General features: G+C 38.7%; 1 protein-coding gene, 1 long non-coding RNA gene and 1 pseudogene across 2 annotated transcripts; 2 read left to right on the forward strand and 1 right to left on the reverse strand.

The window, feature by feature from the left end:
• Window positions 1-1,169: 1,169 nt before the first annotated feature.
• On the forward strand, window positions 1,170-2,111 carry LOC131905799 (olfactory receptor 2A1/2A42-like). Its single transcript, XM_059256613.1, has one exon. It carries the CDS (start codon window positions 1,170-1,172, stop codon window positions 2,109-2,111), a length of 942 nt encoding a protein of 313 aa, XP_059112596.1.
• A 4,531-nt stretch (window positions 2,112-6,642) lies between these two features.
• Window positions 6,643-7,985, reverse strand: LOC131905800 (uncharacterized). Its single transcript, XR_009378040.1, has 2 exons — window positions 7,888-7,985; window positions 6,643-6,869 (listed from the first exon to the last, which is right to left on the reverse strand). It is a non-coding gene; the product is annotated as an uncharacterized LOC131905800 (long non-coding RNA).
• A 5,195-nt stretch (window positions 7,986-13,180) lies between these two features.
• Window positions 13,181-14,501, forward strand: LOC131906275 (olfactory receptor 2A1/2A42-like; annotated as a pseudogene).
• Window positions 14,502-14,802: the final 301 nt, after the last annotated feature.

The following is a 14,802-nucleotide window of genomic DNA, read 5'->3' on the forward strand; positions in this document are numbered from 1 at the left end:
AAAATCCCAAATCAGGGCCACCCTCCAAATCCCTCCAAATTTGAGTTCATAAGAACACAAATCCAGACTAGTTCAGTGTCCAATATTGTAACATCATGCAACTGAAAAAAAACTGCCCTAATTTCTATGTGTAGAAAAATAGGTATAGTGAATTAATAATCCTTTCAGTGACCTAGTTACCAAACTATCAAACATTGATTTGTGCTCATTTATCAAAACAACGATACACATTTTCCATGCATATATAGATATAGATAGAGATAGAGATATAGAGAATGTTTTAGACAATAAAAATATAGAGATATATAACTCCATATAGAACAATAACTAGATACTATTTCTACTACCAACTTTCTCCTCACTAACATTGCAAGCGTGTGCATGTGCTAAACATCACCTTCTACTCCATAAGGCACCCAATTATTATTGCCCATCAAAAACAGCCTCTATACTCCAGTTACAATTTAAATATTTGTAAATAGCTATTTAAAATTTTTTGTAACAATAATCTGATTTCTACCAAAGCATTCTCCATTCTCTATTATTCTCTATTTTTTTTCCAGAATCTATTCTTCTAAAAGCTCCAGTACTCTTGCTCCAGTGACTCACTAACAGAGTGGCACATGTGAAACTCTGAAACACTCTATTTCATGATACTTTTGTACATATAGGTTTGGTAGATCTTAATTACGTCAGTGCCAATGCTTCTAGGTCAGTAATCGCTGACATATTTCCCTTCTGAAAATTGAATGCCAACATTGAAACTTGAGCAGATGGACAGACAATTTAACTACTTGATATGTAATATTTTATTAATTAATTTACTTGAATAAGTTTCTAAGAGTATATTTTAAAAGTGTTCCACACCAAAAAATACTCATGAAATAAAACAGATGTTTTAGGTGGGCGGTGGTGGCGCACGCCTTTAATCCCAGCACTCGGGAGGCAGAGCCAGGCGGATCTCTGTGAGTTCGAGGCCAGCCTGGTCTCCAAAGCGAGTTCCAGGAAAGGCGCAAAGCTACACAGAGAAACCCTGTCTCAAAAAAACAAAAAAACAAAAAAAAAAAAACAAAAACAAAAACAAAAAAAAAAAACAAAAACAAAAAAAAAAACAGATGTTTTAGTATGATTACGTCTCCTAGTACTCTCTATCTCTCCTTCACAGAGAAATGGAAGAAAATCAGACAACGGTCACAGAGTTCATCCTACTGGGATTCTGTCTTGGCCCAAGGATTCACCTAGTCCTTTTTCTACTTTTCTCCCTCTTCTATATGTTCACTCTGTTGGCAAACGGGACCATCCTTGGAATAATCTGCCTGGACTCCAGACTCCACACTCCCATGTACTTCTTCCTTTCCCACCTGGCTCTTGTTGATATGGCCTATGCCTGCAACACAGTGCCCCAGACACTGGTGAACCTCTTGGACGAAAAGAAGCCCATCTCCTTTGATGGATGCATGACACAGACCTTTCTCTTCTTGGCTTTTGCACACGCAGAATGTCTCCTCCTTGTGGTGATGTCTTATGACCGGTATGTAGCTATCTGCCACCCCCTACACTACACTGTCATCATGAACTGGAGAGTGTGTAGTATACTGGCTGTTAGTTCCTGGATATTTAGCTTCCTCCTGGCTCTGGTCCATTTAGTCCTCATCCTGAGGCTGCCCTTCTGTGGACCTCATGAAATCAATCACTTCTTCTGTGAAATCCTGTCTGTCCTCAAGCTGGCCTGTGCTGACACAACACTCAATCAAGTTGTCATCTTTGCCGCCTGTGTATTCATATTAGTGGGGCCCCTGTGTTTTGTACTAGTTTCCTATACACGCATACTGATGACCATTCTAAAGATCCAGTCAAGGGATGGCCGCAGAAAGGCCTTCTCCACTTGCTCTTCCCACCTCTGTGTGGTTGGGCTCTTCTTTGGCAGTGCCATCGTTATGTACATGGCCCCCAAGTCCCAACACCCTGAGGAGCAGCAGAAAATCCTTTTCCTCTTTTACAGTTTTTTCAACCCCATGTTGAACCCTCTGATCTACAGCCTGAGGAATGCTGAAGTCAAGGGTGCTCTCAGGAGGGCACTGTGCAAAGAAACTCATTCCCAATTGGTGTGATGTTTGAACCAAAAGCCTCAGTAGTTTCCTCTAATCTTGGTCCCCAATTATTTCCTAAATCCAGAAATTTATATTGCCTTCATATCTGTGTCTAGTAACGTCTGACCACACCCTTTCTCTTCATTTGCAGGGAAAATACTACATGTGGTGCATTGATTGGCTTTCTATGAAATGAGGTTTTATCAGACATAATTGTTTTTATTTTTAGTTGAATTTATTGGCTATAAGATTAAATAGTATTTCATTTTCTGGGTCCCCAAAATAGAATAAATTTTATCAAAATTCTAAATACATAACCTTGAAAATAACATATGTCATACGATTAAGGAGAAAACCAGATACATTCAAAAGCAATGATCCCAAAGCCCCATGTAGAACTCTACCAGTCTCCTATAGTTACACTTGCTCAGTCTAAGAATTACTTAGCAGTTTCTTCAAAACCCACAGATATTGAAAGAACTTTGACACTGTTTATAGATTTGGTACACCCTGGTTCATCAATAGGGGTAACCATGAGCATTGTCTGTTTGAATAAGCTGAAAGTGAAAAACAGATTAAACACTTTGGGTAGTTTAAGGATTCTGCAGAATGATGACCTAGGATTTATACATGTGTATAGGCTCTCTCTATATGTGACTTCCCATCATCTCTCCATCAGCATTTCTATGGTCCAGATGCATGTCACTGCCCCCCTAGGGCATTTCTCAGCCCTGACAGTAAGCTTTACAGGATGCTGCTAGTATCTAGCTGGCTCTGCAGCCTGGTAATAGGTTGAGCTTTGCTGATTTGATCTAGTTAACCAATGTATGAAGACTAGAGATCAGTCCCCAGAAATTTCAACTGTATTCTCAAGAAGTTACCTATAATTCCTTTCTCTCCTGTCTTGAAATGGAATAGACTTTCATGTACAGAGTCTTTATTTATGTCACCATGAAGGCAATTGTCTGATGTGTTTAAAAAAAAAAAAAACAACTGTGTGCTCTTTTTTCAATGGTTAATCAATATATCACTCACTCTTAATAAAGGTGTATAAATGAAGGCACACAAAGTTAGTCACTTACTAAGTGGCAAATGCTACATACACACTGATAGAACTATGTTGCTGAATCCATCCTAACAGCTCCCTTGGGGGAGGGGGTGAGAAGGTGCAGCATCAACAACACAGACACCAGGAGTCAGTTGAAGGCAAACAGCAGACTCATTTATCCAATAACAGGGAAGGCTTTATATACCCTCCTCCTAGCACCCAAGCTGTGTCCCAATCTAGTGGCATTGTGTGGTCATCCCTTATTGGCTGGGCACAATCAGGAACTGACAGCACCTGTTGCTAGGCCCTCAGACAGACTCCAGGTTGGCTCATAAGGAAGTACAATACGGGCATGCCTTGGTAACTTGTTTGAGCCAATTTCCTCAACCTTATGGGCCTGTCTTACTACAGAATTTTTCATGGATCATTTCATTTGGGCATCATAAAAAAAAAAAAAGAAAACATGAAGAAGTTTCTATCAACATTTGTTTTTTGAATGGGTACATTCCACACAGCAGTGCAGATTGGGCTCTGCCTTAGCCAGTCTGACTTCCAGGTCCTCTCTACTTAACCACGCATGCCTATCAGTATCAGTGCTCTCAAATGTACAAGGCTAGATATCCAAAGATAGGATATTGTGAGTGAAGGAAGATTCTTCACAACTGAATAATTTTCATAGTGAGCTCACCTGAGCTCCAAAGTCTGATGGACTAGGAGTCAGGCATGAGGGGATGATTGTACTGCATAATGACACTGGTAGTCAAAGAATCACAACACTTTCAGAGAAACACAGAACACAAAGAAGTTGAGAATATAGGGGATTCTCATTGAGCATGGAGATTTAGGACAGCTAGGACATGGAACCAGGATATCCTGATTCATTCTTTGCCCTATGCCTCAATTAAGGCAACACTAACAGCTGACATAAATAAAGCCTATCAGAAATGCTGCCTCTTCTATTCTCTGATTCAATTATTTCAAATAACTCTTAGAAATCAAAATCACTCAGAATAAATAGCTCAAAACTGTACCACCACTCTCTTCCCAGAATACTTCTCTCATGCTAGCCTGAAGATATATCCCCAACAACTTAGGTGTTTCTCCTACAGTGAGGAAAGCCTCCTTTACAAATCTCCCTGGTTAGAAAGAAAGAAGATGAAGTTAGGTGGAGAGAGGTGAAGGAAGGTCTGAGAGGAGTTGAGAGAAGGGAAAGAATACTATCAAAATCTAGTGCAAGATATTCTAAAAAAACTCTTTCAAAAAATCTTTTCAGTGATAATTTATTTTGAGCAGGGGTCACACCCTTCCATTTTATGCTTTTTATTATAGGTTATTATTTTATATTATAGGTTTTACATGTATTGTTACTCTCAAATACTATGGTTAATTTCTACATGTACTTTATATATAAAAGTTTTAAATATCCATTGAAAGCAAATAATCAGTGTTATCATAAAATATAAATATTTTACTTAAATTAATGCTGGCTGTACTGTTGGCTTTGTACATTCAAATATTTATGTACCACCTTCCTGCTCTTCAAACAGTAAATACTATCAAGATTCATGCAGCTACTTTCTTAGAGTTGAAATGCTCCCTCCTAGAGGAAGGCTCATAAAGTAAATGAAACTGAAAAGACTCAGGAAGTACATAAAACTCACAAGTCTCAGGAAGTTCCTGACATTTAGGAGATTCACAGGGCCTTTCCTAAGGTTTTCTAAGTAGTAATGATTGCTATGGATACATGCCAAAGACCCAAGCTACCAGTAAGTTGTCCAGAGAGTTTAGGGAAGCAGCATGAGTTTTCACACATGCTGAGTGGGCCTTTTGGGATGCAGCTGCATTTGAATAATCCATGCACCTATGAATAACTCTTACCTTTCTTTATTCATGTAAACAACCCCAATAACATTGATTCTCTAACATAGACTTAGATGCAATCATTTGGTCTGTCATCAGTGCTCTATCTGGAGTGAAGCTATATTTCTCATGTCTCCTCAAGAGACATTACACAGTACAATAGCACCTGACTGGGGCCAACAGTGCAAAGAGTTGGTCAAGAAGGGTTGCATGGTTTCTACAGTGAGTGTGAAATGTGTAACTACTTGCTTGTGTACTGGAAAACAAGTGGTTGAAGTTGTGTGCTTCCCTGAAACTCTGTTTAGAATTATAAACTTTTTAATTTATCTTGCTTTGCTTTAAACATTTTGTCTTTCTGGCTAAAATATATAGTAAGAATTTTTTCCTTTTTCTTTTATTGAAAATAGTTTTTTTTATATATGATATATTCTAATTACAGTTTCCTCTCCCTCTATTTCTCCCAGTTCTGCTCCACTTACCCTCCCATCCAGATTCATCCTCTTCCTGTCTTTCATTAGAAAACAAATAGGCTCTAAGGGATAATAATAAAATATAATATAATAAGATAAAACAAAAACTAACATGTCAGAATAGGAAAAAACAAACAAACAGAAAGAAAAGAGCCCCCAAAAGGCACACAACAGAGATACAGTCACAAAGGACCAATCATTTGCACAGTAGGGAATCCCATTAAACTAAAAAACTGGAAGCCATAATATATATGCAAAGGACCTGGAGGGTAAAATGAGAGAGAGAGAGAGAGAGAGAGAGAGAGAGAGAGAGAGAGAGAGAGAGAAACAAAAACTAAAAAGAGATGAAAAGAAAAAGAAAAAAAGAGAAGTCCATGACATAATATTATGAGATAAGGTAACTGGGTTCGTGTTTACATTTCTTCTTTGGAGCATGCAGAATACCTTCCTATACCAAAGACTCTAGAACGTAGGAGTGAAGGCTCTATGTAGGCAACAGCTCAACTTCTCCATGTTCAATAATTTGTGTAGGTTATGTCTTCAGCAATGGATCCTCACCTTAATTTTGTGAAAAGCATCCTATAGTAATGGGAACACCCTGGGTTGCTTGGTGATTCCATGGGATCTCTTTGCCCAAAAACTCAATTAGATTAAACCCATTCCTCATACTGGAAGCTTCATTTGGTGACAAGGGATGTCCAGTGGGGCTCTGTCACCATGGTTATTTGGTGATATCCTTTAGATCACCTTCATATATAATGTATGTAAAGCTTCTGCTATATTATGTTTCCATACTACCCCTCAAATGATCCTTAATTTTAGCTGTCTCTCCCCTTATTTCCTGTTCCCTCCTTCTCCCTGATTAATCCTCACATTCTAGTCCTCTCCCCTTGTCCATCCATAATTATCTATTCTATTTCCCTTTCCTAGGGAGATCTATCCACCACCACCCCTACTCCTTTACTCTACAGTTAATCTCTGTGGTTCTACAGATTGTACCATGCTTATCATTGACTGAACAGCTAATTTCCACATATAAGAAAATACACTCAGGTAACATTTGTCTTTCTGGGTCTGGGTTACCTCACTCGGGATTTTTTTTTTCTAGTTCCATCATTTTACCTGTGACTTTCATTGTTTCATTTTTTTAAAAAAACAGCTGAGTAATAGTCCATTGTGTGAATGTACCACATTTTCTTTATCCATCCATCTGTTGATGGACATCTAGGTTGTTTCTAATTCCTGGCTACTATGGATAGAGCAGCAATGAATATGGTTGAGCAAGTGTCTCTGTGGTATGATGAAGCATCCTTTGGTTGTATCTCCAAGTTGCATCTTGAGGTAGATCTATTCCCAGCTTCCTGAGGAACTGCCACACTGATTTCCAATTTTATAAATGCCCTAAAATTTATAATTTTCAGAGAAATTATATTTACATTAGTTGTAGTTCATATGGACAAAAAAGGACATGAAAATTATAAAGACTGTATTCTACACACTATGTGTTTCATACAAGGAACAATGCTTTGGACTTCCTTTAACAAACAAACAAACAAAAACATGTTCTTGAGGCTGGAGAGATGGCTCAGAGGTTAAGACTGCTCTTCCAGAGGTCCTGAGTTCAATTCCCAGCAACCACATGGTGGCTCACAAACATCTATAATGAGATCTAGTGCCCTCTTCTGGCCTACAGGCATACATGCAGACAGAACACTGTATACATGATGAATAAATTTTTTTTAAGTGTTCATTTTCAGCTAGGTGATGGTGGCACATGCCTTTAATCCCAGCACTCAGGAAATAGAGCAGGTAGATTTCTGAGTTCAAGGCCAGCCTGGTCTACAGAGTCAGTTCCAGGACAACCAGGGCTGCACAGAGAAACTGACTTAAAAAACCAAAAAAAAAAAAGGGGGGTGGGGTATTTTCATCACTAATACATACTCATAGCAAATATGAACATGTCCTGCAAATGTAGGAAACACAAAAATTCTCCCTTGAGTTTATACCCTAACTCCAGACAAGTATCGTTACGAATGTAATAAATTCATTGATTTGTAATTTTTTGAGCACCTTCAAATGGAATCATTGTCTCTCCAATGCCTAACACCAGAAAGAAATATAAAAGTGAGGATGGTTTTAGATAGTAAAACATAAGTGAAGCAGAGACTTTGGTCTCCTCAGGAAGGCATAGTCTCTAAATCAAGACACCTTCATCTTACAGGATGAAGCCTAGAGAGTTCTTCTAATAGATTGCCTACATGGATAGCTTTTACTCTTAAGCCAAGTCCCAAAGGCCATTCTGGGATTCCTTGGTCTCTCTGAACTCCCCAGTCCTCTCTCTGCCTTCCTATGCATCTCCCAAAGTGTATCTACAACTTGGAGTGTGACTTTCAACCAAAAGAGATTTCAGGATCCTTACTTCTCACTTCTCCTACAGACCAGGGAATCCAGATTTTATCCAGGAGAGGCTGAGCTTCAGAGTGGATTCCAGGAGTTCACTCCCTCATTCTACTTCTTTTTTTTTTTTTTTTTTTTTTTTTTTTTTTGGTTTTTTGAGACAGGGTTTCTCTGTGTAGCTTTGCGCCTTTCCTGGAACTCACTTGGTAGTCCAGGCTGGCCTCGAACTCACAGAGATCCGCCTGGCTCTGCCTCCCGAGTGCTGGGATTAAAGATGTGCGCCACCACCGCCCGGCCTCCTTCATTCTACTTCTTAACGAGTTCATCAGAACCATCTAGAGATGAAGACAATGCAATGGGAATTATGAGATAAAACAATGCCAATATTCAGAGACTCTGATGGATGTTGCTCAGAGATGTACTCATTGACTGTCTGTGATTCTTAATTGCATATCCTGTTGAGGATGAGAACAATAGAAAGAGATCATTTCTTTGTGCTTCACTCAGAGAGAGGCGTACATAATGTTTCAGGGCCCTGCTCTTTCTAGGAGACTCAAAGAGCACCCAACTAGGCTAAACACTCAGAGAATAAAATCTCTTTTCCTAAGGATTACACTGCATTTCAACCAGCCTCAGACATAAGTGTTCTACAGTTCCCCAGAAATCTTGCAGGAGTAGGATGACATGCCAGCCTCCAGCTGCTTCCCCTTCTGATATCCTTGAGTGTCAATGTGTGAGTCAGTAAAGTTATATAAATTTAGTACACCAGAAATTCCTCCCAGACAGCCTGAAGTATCCTGTCTTTGCTTAGCTCTCCCTGTTATCGCCACTCTTTATTGCTGTATCATGATAAGAAACAGATTGTCTCTATGAATGCTAAATACACATGCTCATTCACATTCTATGCAAATAGTAATTTCCATATCATGGGTTCAGATGAAATGTGTAGAATAATTTTCCTACTTAACAGAAACTATATGAATATGATTACAGGGTGGTGTTCCATTTCATTGAAATTAATACATACTGGTTGTAGTATGAAGGTTCCTGTGGGAGCCCACAGAAGTTTCCTAGTGGTAGCTGAGCTTGCTTTACCCAGCAGGATTGCATAAGGGGATGATTGGACCATGGACCTGGGTACCAGGTGTTTGGTAGGGTCTACACTTGGCTGTATCTAGCAGGGGAGGTCTTTTGCCTTGCCCCTTGGCATTGTTATAAAAAGCCCTTTTGAATAAAGTTCTGGGCCGTCAGGTATTGACCCAGGTCCTTCTAAAGCTATCCTGTGTTTCTGTCTTTCCTCTCATCAGCTAGGTCTATCATTCTACCTAATATTTCTTTTTCCTCTCTCCTTCTCATAGGAACCCTGTAAAAGGTGGGAGCTGGCCTCCCACAGGTTCCATTTAATTCTTGTCAGTACTGTCAAAATACATGCTAAGATTATGAAGATTTTCTTGCGTTGGACTTTAAAGCCAAATGCACATTAAGCTTATATCATATACTTATAATATACATATACATTTAACGTTGAAGACCTAGAATGTAATCAATAAGTAAACATGTATGGTATATTTTCTGGAGCCGAGACGATGAATTTTGAGGTGTGGATAGGAAGAGTATAGGAGGGGACCCAGGTGTCAGTGATGTAACAAAGTGGGAGAAGAATGATAAGCCCAATAACTAAGTCTTCTGCCTAGTAAATTTTTATATTTAATATTTATATTTTTATTTACCTCTTCACTTGGCTCTGAAGCACATTTTTACAACATTTTTATAACATTAGAAACATCAGTCTGTCATACTTTGCATTCCTTCAGCACTGGGTACATATGAGGTATGAACCAGATGATTAACTAGGATTAAAAGATTAGTGAATAGATGATCCTGCAAGACTGACCTTCAGTTCTTCCTGGCCCATAATAGGTCTCTGTACCTTGAAAAATCATTTGCCTCATCAATCCTCACCCTATAAGGTAACTTGACAAAGTCTCTCTCTCATCAAAGAGAGAAAAGTAATTACTTCTTTCTTAGTAGTTACAAGTAGGTAGCCTTCATTTGAGATAAGCAATTGAGTAAAAACAAGATGGTTTATGATTGTTGCTTTACCCATGCCTGCCACTATAGAAAAGAAATGGATAGCTTATCAAACTTAAGATTTACTTCTTAAAATATGACATACACCAAGTTCTGGTATTTTATTTACATATAAAGAAATGCCTTCCTTCTGGGATATTGCCTTTAGCACTTTAGAGCAATCAGATTTTTGTTTGTTTGTTTGTTTCAAGACAGGGTTTCTCTGTGTAGCCTTGGAGCCTGTTCTGAACTCGCTCTGTAGTCCAGGCTGGCCTCGAACTTGCAAAGATCTGCCTGCCTCAGCCTCCTGAGTGCTGGAACTAAAGGCATGTGCCACCACTGCCTGGCACCAGATCATTTATTAACCATTGTAGTTTGATAATTTTTAATTTCTGAAGTCATACATACATAGATTAATGAACATTATCATAATAATTCTTTAAATTTACACTGGGAACTGGAATATATTTCAATGTGAAGTCCTGTGGACCCTGGAAATTTAATGCTTTGTTTCTACTTGATTGTTTTAATTAACATTAGATACAATGCCTAGTTATCAAATGGAAAAGATTATAAAAATTAGCATGTACTAAATTCAAGTGCTTAACATGTTGTGAACCCTTCAAGTGATCTTATCCCATTTTAAAGATCTTACTTTAATATGGATCATAGCAACGCATTTTTTCTGGATTGTAAGAGTCATTTCCTGTAGCAGAAGGAGTGAACTTAGAATAATTACAGGAGACTTTATTCTAAAAGAAACCAGACCTCTTAAGACAACAACAGCTAGTGGTTTATTGGCTTGTTTGCATTTATTCATTTATTTGGCATTAAACAAATATATATCAATTGCCAGATATAGAAAACAAGAAAGCCTGCTCTCCAGCTTTGTAGTAAATGATAGGCTACTATAACAAAAGAGTCCTAATGTATCAAACATATCATCTATATTTCTTTTTTACTATGAAAAAATCACTACCTAGTGTTTTTCTATGCCTGACGCATTTAATTCAGATAGTTTGTCAACCACAGACAAATTTATTATTATCCTACTATTAAATCATTGTATGCTGTTTTAAATATATATTATTTAGATTGTTTTTCTATCAAAGTGATTTGGCCATTTGCTTATAAGACAATAAATGTGTCATCTATTGCCATCCCCCAAAGCATGTCATTCCAAAGGTCTTTCCAAAGGTCTGGTCCCCACATTTTAGATCCCACTCAGGAAATTGCCTTCAAGAACATCATCATGCTAAGACAAATCACAAGAGAACAAGGCATAAGCCATCATGTTGAAATCATATTTATTTGAAATTTGAAATGTAATTGAAATGTCTGCAAAGAATTTTGCTAATTGTATATTCCAGAGAGATATCTGCTCTAGAAAAGAAGTTGTTACCTCACAGTTGACGAAGAACATGAAATGAGAGTAAGAAGAGATAATCGGAGATCATTTTCAGTAAAGTTATTGATAAGCAGTCACTCAAACCCATCCTTGAGGACTGCAGACATTCATCAGGTGGTGAGAATGGTTCTTCCAACTGGTTCACTTGTCCCTCCCCAGAAGTCATTTCTTATGCACTGCCAAAAACTGCCTCTCTTGCCCAAATCCTACGCTCCAAACACATTTCCTTCCTTCTTTCACTACACTCTGTCTCCATACAATATCTCATGAAACTGACTACATATGAGTTCTTGAGTTGTTTAAATCTACCTTCCACACCTCCAGGAGAATACATGAAACACTAGGCTTTCAGATGGTCCCTGCTCAACCTCTCCAGTCCTGTTTTTGCTGATGTTGTCTTATTTCCACCTCTACCTTATTCTCATCAGTTGCATGTCTATTTTATGAATGACTTTCTCAAAATAAAAGACTGTCTGTCATGCCAATTTCCTTGGGAAACACTCTTTAACATTCTCTCTTGGTACTAATGTTAATTAAACTAGAGATTGGCCCAAAACAATCATTCCTCTTGCTATTTATGGAAAAGTTGCACATGTATAATTATTGATGTGAAGATCAGCCAATGTTTTTCTAGTTTAAATTGCAAATTCTTGTGCTTTGGATTTCACATACAGTATGTGTTACAAATATGAGGGATTAGATTAACAACAAAACCAGCCTACTTCTTCCTTATTTTTGTTCTATACTAATTTTCTTCAGAGAAACACAGAAAGAGAAGTCTGAATAGATAGTATGTGGGAAATTTGCCTGCAAGAGTATTTATATAGGCACTTAACAAGCCACCTTCCAAATTCTTAAATGCTTGTAGGAACTCACACACACTGAGTCTGTGTGGTAATACATTTGGTGAAACAAAATTGCCCTATTTTTCTGTAATGTATTTATAATTCTGTGACTGCCCCACTTGACTAGCCACCAAATTATGAAACATTAGATACTGTCTAATTATCAAAACAATAATTTGGGATGGATACACACAAACAAATGTGTAGGCACATAGCATCATCTATCATTGTCATTAGAATAACTTCCACCTCCTCCTTCCTCATGACTAACTACATTCCAAATTCTATGCATGCATCTAAACATCACCTTGTATTCAAAAAAGGCCCTGGGTTTTCTTTTTTATTTTTTCATTCTATTTTTTATTCCCCCCTCCTCCCTCCTCCCACCCTCTAGCCTTCCCTCCAAACCCACCTCCCATTCCTACCTCCTCCAAGGAAAGGTCTTCCATGGGGAGTCAGCAGAGCCTGGTACATTCAATTGAGGCAGGTCCCAGCCCCTCCTTGCTGCACAAGGTGTCCCACCATAGGCGCTGGGCTCCAAAAAGCCAGCTCATACATCAGGGATGGATTCTGATCCCACTGCCTGAGGGCCTCCTAAATAGTTCAAGCTAAACAACTGTCTCACCTATCCAGAGGAAGGCCCTGGGTTTTCTTACCCATCAAATGTCCACTTGCTTTACATACAGTCCAATCATTTTTTTAAAATGTTGTTTTATGATTTTTGAGTGTAAGCACCCTCTAGATTTTAGCTATGATTTATACACTTAAAGTAACAATATAATTTCTATCAAATTATTTTTTCTGATATTAGTCTCATTTTAAAAGCTTTTTCACTACTTGTTTTGCATTCATTCAAGATGATCTGATGTTTCAATCACAAACCTCAGTAACTCCTTTATAACCTTGCACACAAGACAACCCATGTTTCATGATTATTTTGTGTGTGTGGTTTTCTAGTTCTTAATTGCTTCTGTGCCAATCGTTCTAAAGAAATGACCACTGGTGATGTATATCTTTTCCAAAAGTTGTCCAACTTTTAAAAATACATCATTAATCTATTAATGAATTGAATAAAGTCTTATTGGTATTTATGGATAATTTCTCCATGTTGTTAAAAATCTAAGAGATCTTTCATAAAACATGTTTTAAAAGAATTGAGTCCCAGCTCTCTGCATCCTCTTTCACAGTGAAGTGGAGGAAAATCAGACAACGGTCACAGAGTTCATCCTACTGGGATTCTGTCTTGGCCCAAGGATTCATCTAGTTTTTTTTCTACTTTTCTCCCTCTTCTATACGTTCACTCTGTTGGCGAAAGGGACCATCCTTGGAATAATCTGCCTGGACTCCAGACTCCACACTCCCATGTACTTCTTCCTTTCCCACCTGGCTCTTGTTGATATGGCCTATGCCTGCAACACAGTGCCCCAGACACTGGTGAACCTCTTGGACGAAAAGAAGCCCATCTCCTTTGATGGATGCATGACACAGACCTTTCTCTTCTTGGCTTTTGCACACGCAGAATGTCTCCTCCTTGTGGTGATGTCTTATGACCGGTATGTAGCTATCTGCCACCCCCTACACTACACTGTCATCATGAACTGGAGAGTGTGTAGTATACTGGCTGTTAGTTCCTGGATATTTAGCTTCCTCTTGGCTCTGGTCCATTTAGTCCTCATCCTGAGGCTGCCCTTCTGTGGACCTCATGAAATCAATCACTTCTTCTGTGAAATCCTGTCTGTCCTCAAGCTGGCCTGTGCTGACACAACACTCAACCAAACTGTCATTTTTTTTCCTTTTTTTTTTTTTTTTTTCAAGACAGGGTTTCTCTGTGTAGTTTTGTTGCCTGTCCTGGATCTCACTCTGTAGACCAGGCTGACCTCGAACTCACAGAGATCCGCCTGGCTCTGCCTCCCAAGTGCTGGGATTAAAGGCGTGCACCACCACCGCCCAGCCAAACTGTCATCTTTGCAGCTTGTGTGTCCATCTTAGTGAGACCACTATGCTTGGTGCTGGTCTCCTACACAGGCATCCTGGTGGCCATCCTGAGGATCCAATCAGGGGAGGGCTGCAAGAAAGGCCTTCTCTACCTGCTCCTCCCATCTCTGTGTGGTCTGGCTCTTCTTTGGCAGCACCATCATCATGTTCATAGCCCCCAAGTCCCAACACCCTGAGGAGCAGCAGAAAATCCTTTTCCTGTTTTACAATTTTTTCAACCCCATGGTGAACCTCCTGATCTACAGCCTGAGGTACGCTGAAGTCAAGGATGCTCTCAGGAGGGCACTATTCAATGAAAGTCATTCCCAGTTGGTGTGATGCTTGGACCACAAGTCTCAATAGTTTCTTCTAATCTTTATCTCAAATATTTCCTAAATCCAGGAATGTTCATTGTCTGTTCTTATCTGTGTCTAATACATAGGATCACAAGCTCCTCCTAACCTGAAGGATTAATAATGTCAAATTCCTTGGCTTTCTAGAAGATGAGATTTTTGTAAGGCATAATTCTTCTTTCTAGTTGAATTGATTAGCTGTGAAATGAAATTATATTTTAATTCATTCTCTGAGTCTTTTTATTTGAATCTTCTCATCAATCTCTTTCATCAAATTAAATGACCTG

Source organism: Peromyscus eremicus, chromosome 3, assembly GCF_949786415.1.
Source record: "Peromyscus eremicus chromosome 3, PerEre_H2_v1, whole genome shotgun sequence".
Lineage (NCBI taxonomy): Eukaryota > Metazoa > Chordata > Mammalia > Rodentia > Cricetidae > Peromyscus > Peromyscus eremicus.